Genomic DNA, 26,319 nt, shown 5'->3' on the forward strand with positions numbered 1-26,319 from the left:
TTTGCTTATTGGTGTTTCTTCTTCATTACCTCTCAAGATTTTTTTGTGCAGATACAAATAAAATCTGAATTGCAGATTGGATGTGGCTCCACATTTTTATATCCATGCAGAGCTCTACTGATGCTCATTTTTCTTTAGAGTCCTTCTTTGCACTCTCCACACTGACAGCACTTTGAGTGTTTTTGTATCTGGTGCTGTCTAGGGATGTTAAGATGCGGGTAATTTGCTCATTGAGTTGTGGATAGAATTTTTATCTATACTCACTCAGTCCTAGCTCGTGAAGAGTCCTTGCATCAACCTAGCTGCAGCTCTGCAGTAATAAGGATCTGGGGAGCTGACACCAAAGGACACTGGCTCAGTCCTGGCTCTCCTACTTATAGCGTCTCAGCCCCCTGCAGTGTTTCTGTTGCCAGTCAGCCATCTCGGTTTTCCTATAATTAACCTTCTGGCTTGCTCAGTGTCCTGGCTGTTTATGGGACCTGGGGGTTCTTTGTTACTTTCTGCCATTAATTTCCTTTATGCCTGTCTCGGCATCAGCATTATTGATGTGGGCTGCTGGTCCCTACTTGGGCTTTGCTGTTCTCAACGTTTATCTAATCTGCAAATATTCCCCTTCCCTCACGTTGTTGTGTCCTCCTATCTCTCCTACCACATGTCTTTGTTTCACTCTGCAAAGTAATTCTCCCTCCCTCACTCTTTGCTGGTGTCCTTTTGTTTCCACCCCCAACCCCAAGTCTTCCTCTGCCCTCACACTTTTGGTAGCCATCTTCAACCAGCTACCACCTGTCCTTGTCTTCCTGGGCAAAATGCAGAAAAAATTCAGTTGGTGTCCCACCTGTTTGTACACCTTGCCAGCTTTCTTCATAGTTCAAACAGCATTGAAGTTTTTGTTTTATTTTACTGTTGGTGACAGCTACTGGATAGTTAAGATGGAATGATCAGAAAGGAGTGTTGCCTGGAATTATTTCACACAACTTAGTGGAGACACTGTTACATGTAAACTGTGTTCTGCAGAGCTAAAGTATGCATGGAGTACGGATCAATGCGCAACCATTTGAGGCTGAAACCACCCGCCTGATTCATGTGAGCCAGAAAGCACACAGCAAAAAACATGGACAGCATTTGTTTCTGGCAGTTCTTCAAGAAAATGCAATGCACAGCATGAGGAACAACTGACGGAATTGTTGTGCACCGTGATCACTACAGACATGCTTCCCATAAGTTTCGCTGAGGGTACCATTTTCCGTGTGCTGATAAGCTTTGTGGAACCCAAATATCATGTGCCTGTGAGACAAACAATGACCTTGCAATTAGAACATTGCTATAAAGCCTGTTTGAAGTCTCTCCGTGGCAAATTGGACAAAGCTGTGACAGTAGCTTTAACCACTGATTGCTGGACTGCATTAACTACTGAAAGCTACATTATTGTCACTTGTCATTACATTGAAAATTGGGAGCTGCAATTTGTAGTTCTACAAACCCAACAGTCTCCCAGGCGGACATACAGCAGAAAACCTTGCTGCAAAATTATGTGCTGTAGTTGAAAGACAGGGACTGGTAGGCCATGTCCTGGCGTACACGAATGACAATGCAAGCAATATTGTGTGTGCTAACTCATCAAGGTTTGTTACATGGGAATCTGTCCATTGCCTTACCCATGCCTTGCAGCTAGCCATAAATAATAGCTTCTTTGGGAAACAAATGCACAATGCGATCACAGCAGTGAATAAACTAGTTGCGCACTTCCATCACAGCACCATGGCCACCAAAACACTGGAAAGAAAACAAACTCCGCTTCAAGTTCAGAAACACCATCTGATCCAGTCATGTAAAACTTGCTGGAATTCAGTCTAACATGTTTGAAAGACTCTGAGAAAAGGTGGGCAATAACGGCTGTGGTTTCTGAAAGCACTGTAACAAGACAGGCTGATGCCCTCACCCTTCAGCTGTGCGATGAACAATGGCAACTAATAGAGGATGTCTTATCAGTGCTTTCCACTTTAAAGTATGCTACAGCTGTCATGTCTGCTCAACAGTCAGTCAGTTTCAAATATTTACCCAATTTGCAACAGTCTTCTCCACACTCACCTGAAAAGTAAAGCTTCTGAGAATACAATTGCCAGTACCTTCAAAGGTGCTGTAAGTTCCTCTGGAGTGTCTCATGACACAGTGACCTTGACACATTGCCTCCTTGTTGGATCCACACCATAAGTGCATGCGGTTTCTTTAATCTGCTGTCCATGATTCTGCTAAGACTAAGCTTCTTGAACTTGCATCAGACTGGAAACAGAAGAACCTCCAAGTGCTGGGGCTGAACTAAGAGATGCTGAGCCAGATCAGGCATTAGAGCTAGCACCGAAGAAAAAAATGTGTCATTGTGATGCTTCTAGGTGAAGGTTACACCAAAAAGGATATTGAGGAGAAATGCTGTGGAAAATGAACAGGAAAATTACTTCTGGGAGTCTTGCCCTTCATTGGAATGCGGTTCTTTGGCGTGGTAGAAGGCCAAAGCCTAGCACTTTCCCATTACCTATGCATTCCAGGAACCTCTGTGCCTTTGGAACTTGTGTTTTCTAGCGCTGGCCTTTCTGTTAATTGGCTTCACTCAAGGCTGACATCAAACCATTTAAACGTTCTTTTTTCTTAACAAAAATAAGTAGTAGTAATGCAATTGTAACCTGATGTTGTGTGGTTTTTGGTTTGGATACCTCAGGGTTACTGTGCACAAGATTTTAACAGTTCAGTTTTTGCACTAAGACTGGGCTGGTTTTGTTTGTTAATAAAGGCATTTGAAAGAGAATACATAAGTATGACTGATTCATTGTGAGGCATTTGCACTGGAAAATCTGTAGTGGGGACCCTAGGTGTAGGCAGGGTCAAGCCTAATGCCAGATATGCTAAGAAGGGATGCTGGGCATCAACGGAGCCCTAAGCAGGGCACAAGTATAGCCCCAAGTGTGGGGCTTGCAACTAGGACATCAAGAGAGGGGCTGGCAGCCCCTAGTTCCCAGTGGAGTGCACACTTGTGTGCCTGCACAGGAGGAAATGAAGAGCTGTGCATCTAATTAGTGGCAAGCATGGCTGTTGTCCCACTAATGAGGTGCCTCTGAGCTACCTGGACCCTGAAGAAGACCTGGCAGGGAGAGGTGTGAAAGAGAGTTGGGCAAGGATCAGTGGGTCAGATGGAGTTGGGGGGAGGGCAAAGTTTGAGGTGTCCATCCTACTCCTAGCCAGACTGCCTATGACAGCCAAGAGAAGTCCCAATAGCTGGCCGGCAAAGGAGCATTCCGTTCCATGCAGCCTCGGCTGAGAGAGACTGGAAGTGTGAGCTGCAGCTATGTGAGTCAGCAGGTAGAGGACAGTCTACTTCCATTTCAGCCCACAGTAGGGTGGGGAATGGGGGCGCTGGAAAAGACTGAAAACCATTAAGGGTGGATGCCAGATCTTTGTTTTCTAGGGTAATTTCTTGATTCTTCATGGTACCTCAGTTACTCATAAGTCTCACAAGCACGGGAAGCAAACTCCACAGAAATGTGTTAGTGCTCTGTCTCCTTTAGTGGAGGGGGAAGCAGGAAGGTTACCTAGTTAAGCCTACTCTGATTTGGGGTGTGTGTGGGGGGAGGGTGTGTTTTTTTTTTTTTTTTTTTTTTAAATCTTTGTGAAATACAGTGAAACCAAGAAAGTTTTGCCTTTTTCCACAGGGCTCTGGTCTGCAGCATTTGCTGTGTGTGGATCCAACACACTGAGGCAGCATCCTCTGGCACCAGCTCCCTAGTCCCTAATAATGCACTGGAGCCTCAATGGGCCGGGGGTTAGGTTGTTATGCTGAGATCAGGCGGGACCAGGGACGGAGCCAGCATCTTTGCACACTGGCTCCCCAGTCCCTTAATATTGCAGAGTTGCAGCAAGGAGGTGGGGGTGAGGGTTAGGGTGCAAGTAGTCGATAGTGTTAACCGATAAACTGCTTATCGGTTTGTCGACGACTCACATCCATAACTATGGAACATTGAGGTAAAATTTTTCAGGTCTTGATGTGATATTAACCACGTTGCATTGTAATTATATTTACAGAACTAGTTTTCCATGCCATGTTCCTCTATTCTACTCTGTTTGGTTTGATACTGATATTCTAATAGTATTTCAAAAGAATTATAGGAATTTCTAATCTATGCATACAGGGTTTTTTTCTGTGTAGATAATGTTTTTCATTATATATTTTTTCTTTGTAGATTTCATGATGTGAGCATCAGTTCAGCAAAGCATTTAAGCATAGTTTTAAGTAAATCTTCATTTAGCAGAACACTTTAGTATTGTAGTTCAGTTTGGCTGCGTCTAGACTGGCATGATTTTGTGCAAATACTTTTAACGGAAAATTTTTCTGTTAAAAGTATTTGTGCAAGAGAGCATCTATACTGGTATGTGCCTTTGCGCAAAAGATTTGCTTTTGCGCAAAAGCATCCATGCCAGTGTAGACGCTCTCTTGTGCAAGAAAGCTCCGATGGCCATTTTAGCCATCGGGCTTTCTTGCGCAAGAAATTAACGTTGCTGTCTACACTGGCCCTCTTGCACAAGAATACTTGCGCAAGAGGGCTTATCCCTGAGCAGGAACATCAGAATATTTGCACAAGAACCACTGATTTTGTACATTACAAAGCCAGTGTTCTTGCGCAAATACTTGCGGCCAGTGTAGACAGGCGGCAAGATTTTGCGCAAAAGCATCTGCTTTTGCGCAAAATCATGCCAGTCTAGATGCAGCCTTTAAGTTTAAGTGCTTTGCTGAACAGGGTCCTTTTTTGATGAAACATGCCTGTTTTATTGCAGTTACCAGTGAGTTTTATAACTCAAAACAGTTAGGCATACCATTGTGAAAAACAGTATTTTGCGTTTGCAGTCATAGCTGAACTCTTCACCCTCTGGTGACATTTTTCCTCCCTAAGTATAAAATGCTTTTGCATTTGTGCTAATTTGTGTCTTGATACTGAGCAGCAGAAAAGTAATTTTACTTTACCTCATGCATCATATTTTGTGGATAAGTATAGGTCATGTGTCCAATTTCATGTTTGTTTACCATTCCAGTTAACTGCTAATTGTTTTAATAATGCTCGACACATAAGTAAATAAGGCAAACAATATAGTTTTCATTGTTGTAGCATGTTGATTGCAGGATTTGAAAGATAATGTTAGTGAGCTTACATCTTTCATTAGACCAACTTCTGTTGGAGGAAAAGACAAGCTTGAGCTCTTTCACGTTTGAAAAATAGGTTAATTGCCTACTTCATTTTAAGAGGTTTCTTTCAGCATTTGTAAATCCCTTATTTTTAACAATCTGTCCCACCTTGTAGTTAGCTGTGATATTCTGGTTATCTTTTTTCCAGACCCGAAGAACTCTCAAAAGCTTGTCTCCCTCAAGCATATGTTTGGTCCAGTAAAAGATACTACCTTATGCCCCTTGTATCTGAGTGTAGTACAGAACAGTAATGAAGTGTCAGTTTTTCATTTAGCAATATAGGAATTGCCATTTGGTAATTTAATGATGGTCCATTAATACAAGATATTGTCTCTAACAATGACTATTGTGCAAACCTACATAATAGTTCCAATATTCAGTGTGGAATTTTTTGTCTTCAATTCATGATCAGCCTTGAAGCACGAGGATAAAATAAAAGGGCAAGCAATCCCACAAGTATAGTTACAGATACTTTATTATATATTTTAATAATATTTAAAGAATGAATCTCCTTAAACAAAACAATTACCATCAGTGATTATTAAACAAAGAACATAACTGTTAAATGTGTATGAGTTAGTGATTTTTTTTTCTAGTAACCACACTTCAAAATAATTTTGTAATGTAAGTGAATTTTTTTTCACTAGAATTTCCCAAACCTTGTGCAGCCCACATTTTCACTTGGAGATATTTATTTCTCCAGAGGTCTTCAGCTTAGCCGTTGGATATTTCATTTTGAATATTGTTGTTTGTTTTCAGGGGAAGTTCCAACAAGAGCGTCAAAAGGCCTGATGAATCACAATTGGTTATTTGTTGCCATATTTTTATTCATATTTTATAATTGTATGGTCCTTTACTAAATATTACTTACTTATGTGCTGCATTAAAATCAACAATTAACCATATTTGTTTACTCTTTTAAAAAATATCTTGCATCCTAATTTCAGTCAGTGGCTACTTGTTCTTGTATTTGAAGAAGGATAAGTGTGCATTTTCAATCTCTTACTACTCTACTTTTTTGAAGGTAAATGTTTCAGGGGAAGGGGGAGTTGTATTTAAAATCTTCTTCCCCACTGAGATAAGTAATGTGTGTGTGGAGGTTATTTTGGAAATCTCTTAATTATTCCATTAGAATTTCCCATCAGAGGAAGAATAACTCAACTTGGAAACCATCAGTTTAAAAGAGCACCTATATGTAGACTGTAGAATTGTATATGGTATTTTAAAGGTTGTAATATGACTTTAATAGTATATAACAATTATGTTTATAAATAATGCTAGCAAAATAAAATCTCCAAATATTTTAACCTGTTTAAGGGATCTCCACAAGTGCATGAAAACATAATTTTTCCTCTATCTCTATTAAAAGAGCACCCCTGTAAGCAACAGCTTTTGTTGGTCCTTCAGTAATTGCTTAAGATTGTTTACTTATAGTAAAGCTGAGGTTGAAAAACTCAGCCACTGGTGAATGGAGCGCTTTCCATGTAAACGTGGTGACTTCACATTCAGTTTATGCAGAATTTGATCTTACATTTAGAAATATTTTTAACTTCTCATAGATATAAACTTGTCTTATCTATATGAGAAGTTTTAGTTGCTTCTCCCACCCCCTTTCTGCCTCTATTAGATAGAGGCAGCAAGGGGGAGAAAGAGGAGGCTACCACCACAAAGGGGCAGTACCACACAGAGCCTGGGGTCAGCTGGATTCCCCAGCTGACCCCCAGGCTCCGTTCAGTGCTAAGCCTGGGATCAGCTGTGCGCCGCTGCTCCTTTGAAATGCTGCCACAGTGTTTCAAAGCAGCAGCACCTCATGGAGCCAGGGATCAGCTGGGGAATCCATAGCGACATTTCAAAGGGGCAGTGCCGCTCTATCAACTAATCGAATAGTCGATGCAAAAATGCATTGACTATTCAATTAGTGAAATACATGCTAGTTAGCATCCTTCTGCTGAACCCCTCGTCCTTAGCCCCACCCCAGATCAATGATTTAAATGAACCATCACAGTGTAAATCTAATTGTTCATTTTCACAAAAGTAAGAGAATTAATGAGAAAAGCAGAGTTTTGACTAATTCATGCAAGCTTGCATATCATGATAGTAGTACAGTAGACTTCCGATAATCCGGAACCTATGGGACCTAGGTGGTGCCGGATTATCAGATATGCTGGACTATCAGGAGGTACTATAAGCTGGTTTTATCTATATACTGTATACATTATATACTGTATATAAAGTGTTCCTAACCCTTTTTATTGTACATACTGTATACAGTATACTGTAATGTTTTAGTTTAAGCCTTTTTTACCCTTTTTGCTCAGTTCAGCTGCTGCTGCTGTTACCTTGTGACTCATTTTTTGCCAAAGCTCACTCACTAGGCTCTTGCCATTTTGATGCCGGACTATCAGGAGTGCCGGAATATTGGATGCCGGACTATTGGAGTTTTACTGTATTGTGAAATGTGTTCATCATACATAACTTCCACTGATGTCAATATGGGACACATCTTATTGTGATACCTTTAGATGTTAGTCCTTCAGAAGCCTACAGATATGTTGTGTCTCAGGGATAATCTAGATAAGGGCTACTCAATTTTGGAATATGCCACGGGTTGCAACTTAAGTGTGGGTGCATATGCATGCAAATATATGCAAATAGCTTTTTTCACACAGTGCCCCAGCGCTCGTGGCACCACCTCCCTGGGGACTAGAAATGCTGATGCCCTGTACCCGTCTATTCCAGCCATCCTGTCCATTTGCATCTTTCAGTGCTCACCCCATCTGGGAGACACCTTGTTGTTGTGGAGCGTGTTCCCAATGGAGGCCACGTTCAAAGGATCCCACCCACGGGCCACGTGTTGAGCCTTGTGTAAACCCAAACTGCATTGTGGGCCACAAATAAATGGGCCATGGGCCGTGTGTTGAGTAACCCTGATCTAGATGGTGCTTGGTCATGCCATGAGGGTAGGGAACTGGACTTGATGACCTCTCGAGGTCACTTCTAGTTCTAGTATTCTGTCTAATTTCATGCAAGAATTTCTCTTGATTTGCATTTGTAAATTAAGCTATTGTGTGGGAGCACTTGTGGAAAAGCAATATTGTGTGTGTCAGTGGGATGCATTCAGTTAAGTATCTGAGGGTTGGGCAACAATGGAAATTTATATATATTTGTTGGGAGACCGCAGAATCACAGGGAAATGTAGGAAGCAGTGGTGTTGATCAAGTAGACAACAGCCTTCCCCTAAATCTAATACTGGGTAGTGATGTTACATAGTGGATAATAGAATAGTTGAGTAACCATATGAATTCTTATTGGTTACTCAGCTATTCTATAATTCTTCACTGCTTGTTTGCATCCTAATGCTGAACCAGTATCCCTACATCCCAGGAGAGTGAAGGGGAGTGAAGCTCTTCATTTTGGAGGTGAAGTCTTTACAATGAGGTGGGAAATATAAGGGTATGTCTACACTACAAATTTAAGTTGAATTTATTAAGGTCAACTTTTTAGCTTCCGAATTTACAAAGTCGAAGGTGCATATCCTCATTGGGCACATGAGGTTGACAGAGTGCATCTTCAGTAGCATGGCTACTAGGGATGCAAATGGTTAACTAGCGCCTAGTCTGGCCAGAGCAGCTTCCCTCCCATGGTGTGCTGGGCCTGGCCCAGCTCTGCTGCAGGCGAGGGAGACTGGCACACCCAGGTGGGTTGGACACTGTGCTGTGGGGCCTCCGGAGGGGGCGAAGTGTTGTTGATGGGATAAACATAGTTTATCCAGTTAACATTTTAAACAGGATTTTACATCACTAGTAGCTACTTTCAACTTGAACAGCAATACACTATGGGTATCCATCTTACAATTTGTTGTCCATTTGCATTCTGGGTTAGGCTTCCAGTATCTAATGGGACAACAACATTGCAGCGGGTGGTTGTGTACATACCAGCTTCCCATAATGCACTTATCTCCTCCCTTCCTACTTGAAAGAGATAGCAAACAATCTTTTTGCTCCTTTTTCCTATGTTATCCATCCAGACGTCATAGCATTGCAGGCATGGACTCCACTCAGCTTTAGACTGCTGTGGCAAGCATTACAAATACCTTGCGTATTATGCTGCAGTTTGTCCAGAGACTAGCCAAGAGCTGCCAGTACAAGGAAGAATTTGAGTAGCCATGAACACAGACTTGCAGGAACCCACAGCATTTGGCATATGCTGGCAGCAGTCAGACCTATTGATAAAGTGGAATGCCAGTTCCGATCACATGAGATAAGCACAGACTAGTGGGACTGCATAGTAATCGGACATTATCCTTTTGAAGAGGTGTTAGCCAGATGAAGAGGTCCTGACCACATACAGGAAAGATGATCTTGTGCCTATATAATTGGTTTGGTATATGTTTGGAGCATGAGATTTGGGTTCTGATGTGGCTGTGCCATATATTTCCTGTGATCTTGAGTAAGACATTTCATCTCTATGTGATAATACATTTTGAAAAGATATAGTCATTAATGTTTGAGGCCCTAAAATACTGCAATAAAGCCTGTAGAGAAGTCTATATGTAAATAAAATACTTGGGTACAGTTTGGGAAACAACATTAACCCTATTTCAATTTCCTCTGAAGTTTCACTTGCTTTCTTGCTTCTGTTGTTATAAGATGTGGCTGCATCTCAGTGCTAAGATGAGGGGATAAGTAACGTATGTTTTTTGCGAGGCACTTGGGGATCCTCTGGGTAGAAGGATCTAAATGTGAAATGAAATAGCTTTTGTGGAGCTATTTAATTGAGAGTTAGGAAACTTGTTAAAATACTGAACTCAAAAGCAAAATGTAACAGTGTTAACCCAAATTAAGGTAATAATTTAAATGTTCATGTTTCCAGGCTTTTAAGTTAAACATAAATTATTATTTTCTTCCCTATCCAATTAGTTATTTCCATCATTTCATCAAAAGTAAATGTTTATATCTTTTAATCTCTGGCTTTCTGGACCAAGAAGATATTTGTTAAAACAACTGATACTTTTCTTTGAGGTGTGTCTTTGTGGGTGCTCTACCTTACATGCCAGAGCGCTGCTGAGCCTCTTATCAGAGATTTTTTGATAGCAGTGCTTACTGTCAGCTGTGCAAGCAGACCTACCAGTGTGCAATATTTGAAACAGCTATTCCACATTCGCAGCCAACTGTCCCTTCAGTTCCTTCTCCACTGCTGCCGGCTTTGGTCGCAGCTTAGCAATTGCCCTCATCTCTTAGAATTAGATAGCTGTTAATAGCAGTTTTTTCTTAGTAGTTAAATGTTAGTTACTGTTCTTGTTGACGTGTAGTTTAAACGTTTTTTTTTCTTAGTACAGTTGGCCTAAATAGTGTAGTTTTGTGGTGCCATTTTCCAGCAACCACTAGAAATATTTCTCCTACTGGGACATCCCTGGCTCACCTGGGTTTAAGAGGGTGTATATAGCCTGCAGTTGTCCATTCCAATAAGATGGGCATTCACAGTGTGTCTGCTGCCTATGAGAGGATCACTTCGCTACTCAGTGCTCCCACTGTAAGAAGTTAACATCTAGGATGAGAAAAGCCAGGGAGATCCAGTTAAAAATGATGCTCCTAGGAAAAAACAGCTTGTCCCGTGTTGGACCTGGAGTGTGCCACACTGCCCAGGCAACCATCCCCTGGCACGGCATCAGGAAGAGTGGCTTCCACAAGTTTGAGTCCAGAAGATCATGACAGGGCTCAGGTGCCCCAAAAGAGGTCTCACTCTTCTCAGGGCCTGATTGCCCCTTAAGAAAAAGGCTGCTCCTGCACTGGCAGCACTGAAGACACTGGAAAAACCAGTACAGAGACCCTAAGAAGAAGAAGGCTGGCTCGCTCCAGGCACTGACAGAGGCCAAACAGAAAACCTCATCGGGGCCAGCCAAGGCACCATTGGCACCAGCCACGGCACTGACCAGGCAACACTTGGCTTCAGCACCAAGCGCCACCATGCCGCTACCAATGGTAACATTGGCACCATCCAAATACTCGGCACCGACAATGCACACCAAACAGTTGGTACAGTCTTAAGCCAGATATCGGCTTGGTACCGATGCTGCAAGTTGTATTGGTAACCATACTGCTCCCTTCTCTGCCGGTACTGCATGCTTTTATTACTGCCACAGAGCTCATGGTTTCCTGAATGCATCTTGATTAAGCCTCTCATTTACTCCAGCTACCTCAGCACTACCATTATCCAGTGATGACGATGATGAGCCCATCCAGGGACATACCCTAAGACACCCCTCAACCAAGCCCACTTGGCAGCAGTGGCAACCACCACAATGGCTTCCACCACCCATCCCTCCCAGCTGGCCCTATTGGGACCCATGGGCAGCTTACAGACCACAGCAGTCAGAACAACTGCAGCAGCCATCTACAGCATCCAGATATCAGGCTCCCATGGCTCAGTCACCCACTCATTCCAGTTTGTGTGGGGATGAAGATGACATGGATATAATGAGCAATGACCAGAAACTTGATTTGCCCCCATGCTTGCTTCTATCATCATTATCTCTGGTCAACACAATCATGCCCCTGCCTTCAACATTGGAGGATGATTTAAAATTATCTCAAGGACTTTTAAAGAGAATTGCAGACACATTAGAGATCTTTTTCAGCCATGCCAGAGACTCAGCATAAGTTGACAAATATACTCCATGCCTCCCATGCCATTCTCGAGGCTGGGCATTCACATACCTGTCAAGAAAAGAAAGCAGGGAAGGTCGTTTACACAAAGATACACACTGACACTGTTCAACCAGCAACCCAGGCAATACAATAGGTACCAACCATGTCAAAGTAGGTGCAGACAGGCGCCTGACCAGGCAACGACCCAGCAACAATCCACTTCATGACAAGCATTTTGAAATACTGGTCAAGGGTATGACAGCTTCCGTTTTTCTATGGCAGCAATTTAAATCTGCTGCATTCTAGCCAGCATGACACATCATTCCAGACAGGTGGGTGCTGGGAATCATCAAAACTGGTTACTGCATCCCATTTTTAGTTATCCCCCCACCCATTCCTACCCCTCTTGCTTATCCCCCTTCAGGTACCCCCTCCTGAACATCTGCTCGTGCAAGAAGCAGAACGCCTCCTCCAGTTGGTGTTATAGAAAGAGTACCTCCAGAGCACAAGGGCAAAAGGTTTTACTCCCATTACTTCCTCACTACCAAGAAGATGGGTGGATGGAGGCCTATTTTAGACCTTGGAAAATCCTTACCACCATCATTCCTGCCTTGGAAAAGGGAGCTTGGCTGCCTATCCTCAACCTCCGGGACGCCTATTTTCATATATCAATATGTCTACCATACAGATACTTCCTGAGATTCACCATAGGCGACCTGCATTTCCAATACAGAATACTACCATTCAGACTTTCAACAGCCCCAAAAGGTTTTCACAAAGGTCCTTGCCATGGAAAACTCACCTACACATATTCCCGTATCTGGATGACTGTCTAATAAAAGAACCCACGATATGTGACACAAAACAGGCAGTCAAGACCATTAGAGCCCTATTCGACAGCGTAGGCCTCAAGATGAACCTGTGAAAGTGCTCACTCGTTCCTGCTCAGAGTCTAGAATTTATTGGAGCACATCTTGATTGCAAGACACCAATAGTCTTGCTACCAGAACAGAGTTCTCAGCAATTGTAGAGCTTATATCTCTGGCACACACCAGGCCATGCATAACAGCTTGACATGGTCTCCAACTTCTTGGACACATGTCTGCAACCACATTTGTGGTACCATATTCCCATCTCCATGAGAGACCACTTCAGGCCTCATTACTCATAGTATACAGAGCACATGTCCATCATATTAATAAACAGTGTGCCATGCCCTCCGAGATAAAGAGCTCGCTCATTTGGTGGACCGCTCATGACAGTGTTTGCAAGGGGTTTCCTGTCCCACAATTACAAGTGCCGCTAATAATCACCACGGATGCTTCGCTAGTAGGATGGGGAGCTCACTTAGACCACCAAGTTATCCAGAGACAGTGGGTCCCAGAGGAATGCAAACAACATATCAATCTGCTCAAGCTCAGAGCAGTCTGTAAATTTACTAATATACTTACCATTAACTGTTTTTGAGGCTACTGTTAAAATGTCCTAAACATATAATAAAAGTAGAGCTGGCTTTGATATGAATAAATACAAGACTATGCATATTCATAAATTATAGGAATAGTGGAACCATCATCCTTTTGGTTAGTATTTTAGATCAGGTATCTAAAATAAAATATCGATTAAATGAATAATTGTGTAACCCTATCAAAACATAAGTTACATGATTATTCAGTAGTTCTGGGGAGTGGGCTGGCAGCCAATGCGCTCCCAGTCCCACTCCCAGGGAGTTCCCTGCCACCTTCGGCAGCAGTCCCTGTCTCTGGGGGGCCCGAGCTCATCGTGGACAGAGCTTACACCACCATCTCACAGAGCAATCTCTATTTGTGGTGAGTCTGGATCTGCCACGGACAGAGGCTGCTCTACTGTAGCTGCCCTTGCCCCCTGTGCTGCTGCAGCAGTGGAAGGTGGGGGGCTCTACAGAGCTGGTGCTTATGGTCAAGCCATCTTTTAAGTTGACTCTTCCAGAGCACAAGCTCCTGTCTGCCCTCCCTCAACTTCCCCAACAGCCTTCCCCTAAATCTAATACTGGGTAGTGATGTTACATAGTGGATAATAGAATAGTTGAGTAACCATATGAATTCTTATTGGTTACTCAGCTATTCTATAATTCTTCACTGCTTGTTTGCATCCTAATGCTGAACCAGTATCCCTACATCCCAGGAGAGTGAAGGGGAGTGAAGCTCTTCATTTTGGAGGTGAAGTCTTTACAATGAGGTGGGAAATATAAGGGTATGTCTACACTACAAATTTAAGTTGAATTTATTAAGGTCAACTTTTTAGCTTCCGAATTTACAAAGTCGAAGGTGCATATCCTCATTGGGCACATGAGGTTGACAGAGTGCATCTTCAGTAGCATGGCTACTAGGGATGCAAATGGTTAACTAGCGCCTAGTCTGGCCAGAGCAGCTTCCCTCCCATGGTGTGCTGGGCCTGGCCCAGCTCTGCTGCAGGCGAGGGAGACTGGCACACCCAGGTGGGTTGGACACTGTGCTGTGGGGCCTCCGGAGGGGGCGAAGTGTTGTTGATGGGATAAACATAGTTTATCCAGTTAACATTTTAAACAGGATTTTACATCACTAGTAGCTACTTTCAACTTGAACAGCAATACACTATGGGTATCCATCTTACAATTTGTTGTCCATTTGCATTCTGGGTTAGGCTTCCAGTATCTAATGGGACAACAACATTGCAGCGGGTGGTTGTGTACATACCAGCTTCCCATAATGCACTTATCTCCTCCCTTCCTACTTGAAAGAGATAGCAAACAATCTTTTTGCTCCTTTTTCCTATGTTATCCATCCAGACGTCATAGCATTGCAGGCATGGACTCCACTCAGCTTTAGACTGCTGTGGCAAGCATTACAAATACCTTGCGTATTATGCTGCAGTTTGTCCAGAGACTAGCCAAGAGCTGCCAGTACAAGGAAGAATTTGAGTAGCCATGAACACAGACTTGCAGGAACCCACAGCATTTGGCATATGCTGGCAGCAGTCAGACCTATTGATAAAGTGGAATGCCAGTTCCGATCACATGAGATAAGCACAGACTAGTGGGACTGCATAGTAATCGGACATTATCCTTTTGAAGAGGTGTTAGCCAGATGAAGAGGTCCTGACCACATACAGGAAAGATGATCTTGTGCCTATATAATTGGTTTGGTATATGTTTGGAGCATGAGATTTGGGTTCTGATGTGGCTGTGCCATATATTTCCTGTGATCTTGAGTAAGACATTTCATCTCTATGTGATAATACATTTTGAAAAGATATAGTCATTAATGTTTGAGGCCCTAAAATACTGCAATAAAGCCTGTAGAGAAGTCTATATGTAAATAAAATACTTGGGTACAGTTTGGGAAACAACATTAACCCTATTTCAATTTCCTCTGAAGTTTCACTTGCTTTCTTGCTTCTGTTGTTATAAGATGTGGCTGCATCTCAGTGCTAAGATGAGGGGATAAGTAACGTATGTTTTTTGCGAGGCACTTGGGGATCCTCTGGGTAGAAGGATCTAAATGTGAAATGAAATAGCTTTTGTGGAGCTATTTAATTGAGAGTTAGGAAACTTGTTAAAATACTGAACTCAAAAGCAAAATGTAACAGTGTTAACCCAAATTAAGGTAATAATTTAAATGTTCATGTTTCCAGGCTTTTAAGTTAAACATAAATTATTATTTTCTTCCCTATCCAATTAGTTATTTCCATCATTTCATCAAAAGTAAATGTTTATATCTTTTAATCTCTGGCTTTCTGGACCAAGAAGATATTTGTTAAAACAACTGATACTTTTCTTTGAGGTGTGTCTTTGTGGGTGCTCTACCTTACATGCCAGAGCGCTGCTGAGCCTCTTATCAGAGATTTTTTGATAGCAGTGCTTACTGTCAGCTGTGCAAGCAGACCTACCAGTGTGCAATATTTGAAACAGCTATTCCACATTCGCAGCCAACTGTCCCTTCAGTTCCTTCTCCACTGCTGCCGGCTTTGGTCGCAGCTTAGCAATTGCCCTCATCTCTTAGAATTAGATAGCTGTTAATAGCAGTTTTTTCTTAGTAGTTAAATGTTAGTTACTGTTCTTGTTGACGTGTAGTTTAAACGTTTTTTTTTCTTAGTACAGTTGGCCTAAATAGTGTAGTTTTGTGGTGCCATTTTCCAGCAACCACTAGAAATATTTCTCCTACTGGGACATCCCTGGCTCACCTGGGTTTAAGAGGGTGTATATAGCCTGCAGTTGTCCATTCCAATAAGATGGGCATTCACAGTGTGTCTGCTGCCTATGAGAGGATCACTTCGCTACTCAGTGCTCCCACTGTAAGAAGTTAACATCTAGGATGAGAAAAGCCAGGGAGATCCAGTTAAAAATGATGCTCCTAGGAAAAAACAGCTTGTCCCGTGTTGGACCTGGAGTGTGCCACACTGCCCAGGCAACCATCCCCTGGCACGGCATCAGGAAGAGTGGCTTCCACAAGTTTGAGTCCAGAAGATCATGACAGGGCTCAGGTGCCCCAAAAGAGGTCTCACTCTTCTCAGGGCCTGATTGCCCCTTAAGAAAAAGGCTGCTCCTGCACTGGCAGCACTGAAGACACTGGAAAAACCAGTACAGAGACCCTAAGAAGAAGAAGGCTGGCTCGCTCCAGGCACTGACAGAGGCCAAACAGAAAACCTCATCGGGGCCAGCCAAGGCACCATTGGCACCAGCCACGGCACTGACCAGGCAACACTTGGCTTCAGCACCAAGCGCCACCATGCCGCTACCAATGGTAACATTGGCACCATCCAAATACTCGGCACCGACAATGCACACCAAACAGTTGGTACAGTCTTAAGCCAGATATCGGCTTGGTACCGATGCTGCAAGTTGTATTGGTAACCATACTGCTCCCTTCTCTGCCGGTACTGCATGCTTTTATTACTGCCACAGAGCTCATGGTTTCCTGAATGCATCTTGATTAAGCCTCTCATTTACTCCAGCTACCTCAGCACTACCATTATCCAGTGATGACGATGATGAGCCCATCCAGGGACATACCCTAAGACACCCCTCAACCAAGCCCACTTGGCAGCAGTGGCAACCACCACAATGGCTTCCACCACCCATCCCTCCCAGCTGGCCCTATTGGGACCCATGGGCAGCTTACAGACCACAGCAGTCAGAACAACTGCAGCAGCCATCTACAGCATCCAGATATCAGGCTCCCATGGCTCAGTCACCCACTCATTCCAGTTTGTGTGGGGATGAAGATGACATGGATATAATGAGCAATGACCAGAAACTTGATTTGCCCCCATGCTTGCTTCTATCATCATTATCTCTGGTCAACACAATCATGCCCCTGCCTTCAACATTGGAGGATGATTTAAAATTATCTCAAGGACTTTTAAAGAGAATTGCAGACACATTAGAGATCTTTTTCAGCCATGCCAGAGACTCAGCATAAGTTGACAAATATACTCCATGCCTCCCATGCCATTCTCGAGGCTGGGCATTCACATACCTGTCAAGAAAAGAAAGCAGGGAAGGTCGTTTACACAAAGATACACACTGACACTGTTCAACCAGCAACCCAGGCAATACAATAGGTACCAACCATGTCAAAGTAGGTGCAGACAGGCGCCTGACCAGGCAACGACCCAGCAACAATCCACTTCATGACAAGCATTTTGAAATACTGGTCAAGGGTATGACAGCTTCCGTTTTTCTATGGCAGCAATTTAAATCTGCTGCATTCTAGCCAGCATGACACATCATTCCAGACAGGTGGGTGCTGGGAATCATCAAAACTGGTTACTGCATCCCATTTTTAGTTATCCCCCCACCCATTCCTACCCCTCTTGCTTATCCCCCTTCAGGTACCCCCTCCTGAACATCTGCTCGTGCAAGAAGCAGAACGCCTCCTCCAGTTGGTGTTATAGAAAGAGTACCTCCAGAGCACAAGGGCAAAAGGTTTTACTCCCATTACTTCCTCACTACCAAGAAGATGGGTGGATGGAGGCCTATTTTAGACCTTGGAAAATCCTTACCACCATCATTCCTGCCTTGGAAAAGGGAGCTTGGCTGCCTATCCTCAACCTCCGGGACGCCTATTTTCATATATCAATATGTCTACCATACAGATACTTCCTGAGATTCACCATAGGCGACCTGCATTTCCAATACAGAATACTACCATTCAGACTTTCAACAGCCCCAAAAGGTTTTCACAAAGGTCCTTGCCATGGAAAACTCACCTACACATATTCCCGTATCTGGATGACTGTCTAATAAAAGAACCCACGATATGTGACACAAAACAGGCAGTCAAGACCATTAGAGCCCTATTCGACAGCGTAGGCCTCAAGATGAACCTGTGAAAGTGCTCACTCGTTCCTGCTCAGAGTCTAGAATTTATTGGAGCACATCTTGATTGCAAGACACCAATAGTCTTGCTACCAGAACAGAGTTCTCAGCAATTGTAGAGCTTATATCTCTGGCACACACCAGGCCATGCATAACAGCTTGACATGGTCTCCAACTTCTTGGACACATGTCTGCAACCACATTTGTGGTACCATATTCCCATCTCCATGAGAGACCACTTCAGGCCTCATTACTCATAGTATACAGAGCACATGTCCATCATATTAATAAACAGTGTGCCATGCCCTCCGAGATAAAGAGCTCGCTCATTTGGTGGACCGCTCATGACAGTGTTTGCAAGGGGTTTCCTGTCCCACAATTACAAGTGCCGCTAATAATCACCACGGATGCTTCGCTAGTAGGATGGGGAGCTCACTTAGACCACCAAGTTATCCAGAGACAGTGGGTCCCAGAGGAATGCAAACAACATATCAATCTGCTCAAGCTCAGAGCAGTCTGTAAATTTACTAATATACTTACCATTAACTGTTTTTGAGGCTACTGTTAAAATGTCCTAAACATATAATAAAAGTAGAGCTGGCTTTGATATGAATAAATACAAGACTATGCATATTCATAAATTATAGGAATAGTGGAACCATCATCCTTTTGGTTAGTATTTTAGATCAGGTATCTAAAATAAAATATCGATTAAATGAATAATTGTGTAACCCTATCAAAACATAAGTTACATGATTATTCAGTAGTTCTGGGGAGTGGGCTGGCAGCCAATGCGCTCCCAGTCCCACTCCCAGGGAGTTCCCTGCCACCTTCGGCAGCAGTCCCTGTCTCTGGGGGGCCCGAGCTCATCGTGGACAGAGCTTACACCACCATCTCACAGAGCAATCTCTATTTGTGGTGAGTCTGGATCTGCCACGGACAGAGGCTGCTCTACTGTAGCTGCCCTTGCCCCCTGTGCTGCTGCAGCAGTGGAAGGTGGGGGGCTCTACAGAGCTGGTGCTTATGGTCAAGCCATCTTTTAAGTTGACTCTTCCAGAGCACAAGCTCCTGTCTGCCCTCCCTCAACTTCCCCACTGCCTCTGTGGGAGGCAGCAAGAGGGAGGGTAGGCAGCTCCAAGATCTGGCAAGCAAGGATGGGCTCCTGCCACTTCCCTCTCCTCTCTCTCCCCCGACGCTGGTTCCTCTGCGCGGGAGGGCAAGTGGCTACATGGGAGCTGATATGTGTGGGCAGTTGACTGACGCCTGCCTCCCTCACCCTCTGCGATGCTGCCTTTCTATCAGCGCATGGGTGATTGGAGCAGGTGGCTCCGTAGGATCCAGAGGCTATGGGGAGTAATCTTAAAAGCTGTGATACAGAGGCAGCAAGGGGAGAGGAGTGTGTGTAGTCAATGGGATTAACCGATGAGCCCAGGCATTGCTAGTTTAATATGGAGTCTTTATTTTAAAAGTTATTTAAAAGTAAAATCAGCCTTTTAATGCTACTAAATGTGCTCTCTTCATGAGTCATCAGCAAACTATTTCTTCCATCTTTGGAGGAATGGGAATTAGGATAGATGAAAAGCAGATTGGACCTGTTTCTGGTCTGGCACACTCAGGACCTGACTGGTCCTGGATGAGGGACCAACCCAGGGAAAGTCATTTTTGCCACCACCTACTTGCCCTGCTGACCCACTGGGAAGCCATTGCTGTGCTGCCAGGTAGCCAGGAGCTGGGTCTCCAGGTAGCTGCACACACCAGGGCTCCCTGGGCAGCCATGTTCTGGGGCTTCAGCTCTGCTGGGCAGTCTCGCTTCCATGTGCTGGGTGGCCCCATCATCATCTCCCTGCAGGTAGCCCACTACCCTGCTGGCCTTTCAGCGATCCTCACTGCTGGCCCTCCACTAGGACTCTCTGGTCCTGCAACATCCATGCCGGACCATGGATGTTGCTGGACCAGAGAATCCCAGTTGAGTTTCAACCTGTATGAGAATTTCTCTAAAAATAAAATGTTTTAGAAGAGCAATATGTAAAAGTAACACATAAAACTGAAAAGGAACTATGGCATTTGGGCATTGTAGAGGTTGTGGAAAAAATTCCTTATTTTATTCCTCCCCCTGAATGTGATTATTATTTTTTTTTAAACCATAACTGCAATATCTTGATGATTGTCCAGACAAACTCATTTTTTCTGTAAGTATTATGAAATAGAACTGTTCCTAATTTCCGTAGATTGGTAGGCCAAAATGTTTTTAAAAAGTAATCCTTCGCTCCTCCATTCTAGCAAATGTGATTGCAGACAAGTGTCACTGAATGTGTGCTGCTACAAGTTTTCAGGCAGTTCTTTACACTTTAAAATTTCCAGTTATGCCTCCCAAAAAATTTATTCAGTGGTGGAACAGCTCACCTCTTCAGTTCTGTTTGCATGGAATTGGATAGGGGACTTGACTTAATGTAAATAACATTTTTCATAATATAAAAAGAGTTGGTTCCTCGAGAGGTTCATAGATTTTAAAATTAATTCTTTGGGTCATATGTGGAGTTTGGAAAATTTCTTCCTCATTAGTACTCGATTTAGTTTTCTTATGCTGCTATCTGTTGAAAGTACTACAAGAAATCTTAATGATAGTTTTTCCTATTTAGAGACTTTCCAAATTCATTAATACTAAGAACTGGGAATACTAGTAACATTACAAAACTATCATCATGAAATTATTATAAACAATCTTTGTAGACATGCCAAGGAATCAGTATATCTGCAATCTAAATTACCATTTCATCCCTAGAGATGCTTTATTCCGGAACAGGCTTGAGGCATGCTGTTTTAAAGCAGTATGTGAGAGCTTGCATTATCGTTGTGTGTATACTGCTTGTTTTGAAGATTTTTAGCCACCAGGGTGGTAATCAATATGCACAGTAAAATCACTGAACAATTGGAGAACACTCTCTGCTTTATAATAGTTACTACTAACTCTTATCTCTCAATTCGTGTGCTTCTTGTTTAGTGATTTTTTTTTAATAATCTGCATTTCAGCATATTTTATACTTTCCTTGAATCCACACAATGCTGAAGAGTAATATTTAATGTTTCATATGTATAGAGGCTTTCCAGTTTTGTGGAACAACCTGCCATTTAGTATGCCACCTTCTCTTCCTTCTCATTACTCCTAAAGATGTTTCTTGAGGCTTCAAAACTCTAGGAAAAATGCTATTAACTCTGCATCTGTCCTCGCATTGTGTTCTGTCCTGTACTTAAGTTCCTTATGTTAGGGATTGTATTTCTCTGTCTTGCATAGTACCAAGCATATTGTTGCCCTTTTAGCAATAGTTTCTATTCTTTCTGGCTGTCTCTATACAAAAGAAGAAATTGTAACAAACAAAAGATAAATTCCAGTGCTGGCTTTTAAGGTTCATTAAAATTAAATGCAGAGGCTTTTTAGATGTTCTGCCAAAGAATAGAGAGGGAATACTTTTAATCTGTAATCTAAATACATATAATCTAAATACATGTATACATTTTAATCTGTTGACATTCATCTATTGTTTTTAATATTTTGTAGATTGTAATGCTACCTGAAATAATTTCTTTGAGTTATTACCATACATAACTATATTACTGATAAGGGTAATCGTAGGAGACGTTTTGTAAAAATATGGTTGAGTGAATTTTGTTTTAAAATATTTGCTCTAAACTAAAACAGAATATTGTATCTAATAAATTAGTCTACAATGTAACTTTTGCTTTATACAGGAATAAAACATTGATTTTGCTTTAATTATAGAGCAATATTAATAGTAAAAATTACTTTGTGAAATGAAACCACAAGGATTAAATATATACAACATATTGCTGTAGCTTCCTACTCATATTTTATAACTCTTACAGGTATAAGTAGTGAACGATTGATGTTACAATTTAAAGCTCATTTTGGTACCTGGGTGATGGTTAATTATAAATGTAGATTTATAAACAACTTTCAGTAAGTTCTTTTTTTTAAGGTTTAAAATTCCACTAGTGTTAAACTTTTTGCTTCTGTTTAAAAATTATCAAAATTAAACTATAGCGCGCTTTTTCTCCCAATGTAACCTATTGAGATCCTCAAAAGACCTTTGTTCTATATTTTCCTAATTGTATCTAGAAAAACTCCTCTATGAATAGTTTATTAAAGTGGTAACTATGAAATTTTCACTACTGCTTGATTTTGTGTTTGTAGAGCCAGAATGAAGACTGGGGAGGTTTGTCTGAGGATATCTTATGATTAAGAACAGTCTAAGGCTTTATCCCTTTTGAGCTCCCCATCTAAATTGGTAACTACCAGATTTACCATTTTGGTGGCATGGATTAAATGGGTGCTATGCAGAGACTATTGCACGTGTAATGAAGTCCTTGCCTGATTAGTAAAGGGTATACACAGGAATTATGGGTGATGGGCTTAACCTTCTGCAACATTTGCATGATGGTATTTGGACAGTGCTTTGGGTGTTCTGTTTTATTTTCCCTTTATACTAACAGCATCAGTTTGAAGTGTGATTTCTTTTTTTATGAGCTTTATTTTGGTGTTGGCAAGTAAGTGGGTTAATGGAGTTGAGAGAAGTGGTATACCAAAACTAATTACTAAACAGATGTTTGACTTCGTTTACTTACAAGCAACCAACTTAAGCATATGTTTACTGGAAAATGCACTGTTTCCTCTGGTAGGCAAATGATATAGAGCCCTGTATAGAATGGGCGCTATTGCAATTGACTATATCTAATATCCGATGCTGCATGACAGAACAGAAACATTTGCATATATAGTGCATAGCAAAATATTTTTGTACAGGCTCCTAAGAGAGGAATATATTGTGACAGTGTTATAAAGAAAAGGTAAGATTGTCTTCAAAAACCCACACAATCGAAAAATGAGCGACTTTGAAAATCTGTTAGTCAGTCTTACTCTGTAAGTCAGTTCTGTGACACAAATCTAGTTAAATCAACGTTTATTGTGTACTAATGCAACAGTAGATATGCTTTATTTCAAGTGTAGTTTCACATGTGTAAAGATTAAGACTTAATTCATTAGACCAGATAAATGTAAATTTACACTCTTTGCAAATAATAAATTTCATCTTTAAGAAAATACAATTTTGGAAAGAATGAGTTGAGATGCTCAGATTTATTTTTATGATTAGTTATAATTTTGGTTCATGTATATTAGGAATGTTAATCTGTACTCACTATATGATTAACTGATAGTATCGGTTCATTTGTTGACTACATGCATTTCTCTTCCCCCCCCCCCCTTCCCCCTCGCTTCTGTATTAGAGACAGCAAGTGGAGGGGAGCAGGAGCCGGTGCTGGAGGGAATCAGTTTAAAAGCAGATTCCCTGCCCTCCAGCACTGGCTCCATGGTGCCACATGCCCTTCCCCCTCGCTGCTGCTTATCAGAGATAGCAAGGGGAGGGGAGCAGGAGATGGTGCTGGAGGGAACCAGCTTAAAAGCTGATTTCCCCCCAACACTGGCTTCACGGTTCAGAGGTGTTTGGGGGGGGGAGGGAGAGGAACAGGGAAGGCTGCTGCAAAGCTGCCCAGGCCATCGTGGGCCCAAGCGTCCCATGGACAGAAGCTGCTCCACATCCCGTAGAGCAGCCTTTGTCCACGGGGAGCCTGGGCCCGCTGAGGGCATAGGTTGTTTTGCTGCAGAAGCCCTTGTCCATGGGGGTGATCCAAGACTGGTTTTTAAAATGGCTCCCCTTGTGACTTTTAAACTGTCTCCCCTTGCTGATAGAGGGGGCAGCTTGGAGTAGCAGGGGGCTCCCTGGGAGTGAGGCCAGGAGCACTAAGATTTCATGCAGTTATGACTATTTAGTTACCCAATATCGAACATCCCTAATATGATATATAATTTTTTCTTTATATGATGTCTTCTAAATAAATTTTTTTTTATTCATGTGATGACTCCTGTGCTGGCATTAAAGTGTTCTGCTATAGGTTTTTTTTTTTCTCAAATGGCCTGGTTTGCACTTCATTATTTCATTCTACATGGCACTGTTTAATTTAAACTGTAAAAATCTTGCAGAGCTCATGGATTAAATTGTTACTTATATAGATTTAACATTATTATTTACTTTCACTGGAAATGTATTTGTTGGAAAGGAATTTTTCCACTTTTTGGAAGTATGAGGGAGATCGTTGTAAAGTGTGCAAGAAGAAGGGACTTAGGGCACATAAAAATAGAAATTTGAATTCATTCAATAAAGTAATTTTGATAGGTTTGTTTAAGGGAAACATGGAGCATAAATATTCATCATAATGCATTTGTTTGCTGGGAATATTTTGAAACTTAGTTGGATGGAGCTCCATGTGAAACCTTGATACAGCAGGTCCTCGCTGTAAGTCCAAGATACGTTCCAAAAAACTTGAACTTATAGCGAAACAACTCAAAGCAAGGAATTTTTTCCCGCAGTTGACTTCCATTTAAGCAAACTGGAGGAAGTGTTTCACATTACTTATAGTGGGGAATGGAGGACTTATAATGCATCAGTTCCTACAAATATCAATGACTTCAGTATGGAACGGATGTATACCGGGGTGACTTACAGCAGGGACTCTCTGTAGCACTTTTTTCATGCAATTAATTGCCATGGGGAATGGAGCCTTTATTAGAACTATTGACACTATATCATGTTAAAACAACTTCTGTTGTGGCCTTTAAATAGCCTTCAAATCATAGGAGGGTAGTTATTTAAAATGATATAGAAGACATACTAAATTTATATCTGAAGGACATTCATCTAGGACTGGGGGTTGTGCAATTACCCTGCTGGGATAGATGGGGATTCCTAGTAGCAGTTTCAGGCTACAGTGACACAGATCTACTGATCTAGAAGTTTTGCATGACTTAAAATATTGATGTGACAATGGAGTTGCTTTGTTTGTTTGAAATAAAACTATAAGAAGTGAGTCATCGTCTTCGTGGGTGCTCCACATCAGATCAGTGCAGCACTTCTGAGCCCTCAATATGAATTTTCAGAGCCGTGTCCTTGTGGCTGCGCATGCACGCATCTGCAGTAGCTTCCTTCTAGTTTACAAGCATCGCATATTCGTGAGCCTCCCTCCTCCCCCAGTTTTTTTCCTTCTACCACCGCTCCCAGCTCCCCAGGCTTTAAGCACTGTTCCTCATGCAGAGACCCCATACTGGTGTCTGATGGACACGTAAAATGTGTCTGATGCCTCAGTGAGGCACGTGTCTCAAGAATAACTTTGTACAATGCAGGCAAAATCTAGAGCTTGATGAGACAGACTTGTGACTCAAACTCATTCTCCTTTAGAAATCATTAAGACCAGCCTCTGATCCAGGCAAGCAGCTTGAAAAGCCACAAACGCAAAGGGACAAAAAGCCCATGAAAAAGCGAGCTTCTTCTCCATCTCAGAAGGCTTTGGCATCGAAATGACTTTCACCAACACATTCGGTGCTGAGACACATGGCGGCATCATGCCTGAGCACCTTCGATGCACTAGGCTTATTGGGCAACATCAGCACCAGAATCAAAGTGGGTAGTTTAAAACCCTGCTCTGAGGCATCAGGCTTTAAGTTGCCTGCCTCATTTGCTGCAGCACCATCTGGCACTGAGAAAATTTTGCCGGCACTGCAAACAACCCTGGTTTCAAGTTTGGCACTTGGCACCACAGCAGCACTAACCACATCGCCTGGCCAATCAGTACCGAGACACCATCCGGCACCACAGGTAGCATTGGTGCAGCCAACTACGGCACGATCAACTTCAGCACTACAACATAGGGTCCTCTTGGTTTCCTCCACTTTTAAATCCCCTTTCCTTGGTATCGGCCGTTCTCCTGGCTCGCCAGCATCACAATCAATTTTGTTGCTGGAAAGATTTTCCACCGACTCAGAAGAGGACTTGGATGTGGTTTTCTCCCCCCAAATAATTCTCCTGCCGCCTACCACTTCATCTATACTGCCAGAACCCACCCACCACATTTCAGGCATAGAAGCATATCACCATGGTACGGTAACCTCTCGATGAGCCCCCGTGCCATACGCACAGTGGCAATACTGGAGCCCCTGGCAGTCTCGACACAGACCATATTATACCACAACATTCCCTGCC

General features: G+C 42.5%; 1 protein-coding gene across 6 annotated transcripts in view; it reads left to right on the plus strand.

Moving 5' to 3' along the window:
• AP1S2 (adaptor related protein complex 1 subunit sigma 2) overlaps window positions 1–26,319 on the plus strand; it is a 62,061-nt gene that overhangs the window by 15,962 nt on the left and 19,780 nt on the right. For 2 of the 6 annotated variants that reach the window (XM_014573472.3, XM_014573471.3), the window contains exon 5: window positions 22,422–22,515. The exons of 2 other annotated variants lie outside the window; for them this stretch is intronic. In XM_014573472.3, coding sequence (XP_014428958.2) covers window positions 22,422–22,466 — 45 coding nt within the window. In that variant the 3' untranslated portion in view covers window positions 22,467–22,515. Of the gene's footprint in view, window positions 1–1,014; window positions 3,616–5,986; window positions 6,133–22,421; window positions 22,516–26,319 lie in introns of those variants that run through there. 2 more of the 6 variants (XM_014573474.3, XM_014573475.3) reach the window with 2 other exon arrangements.

The sequence above is a fragment of the Pelodiscus sinensis genome, chromosome 1 (assembly GCF_049634645.1).
Source record: "Pelodiscus sinensis isolate JC-2024 chromosome 1, ASM4963464v1, whole genome shotgun sequence".
Lineage (NCBI taxonomy): Eukaryota > Metazoa > Chordata > Testudines > Trionychidae > Pelodiscus > Pelodiscus sinensis.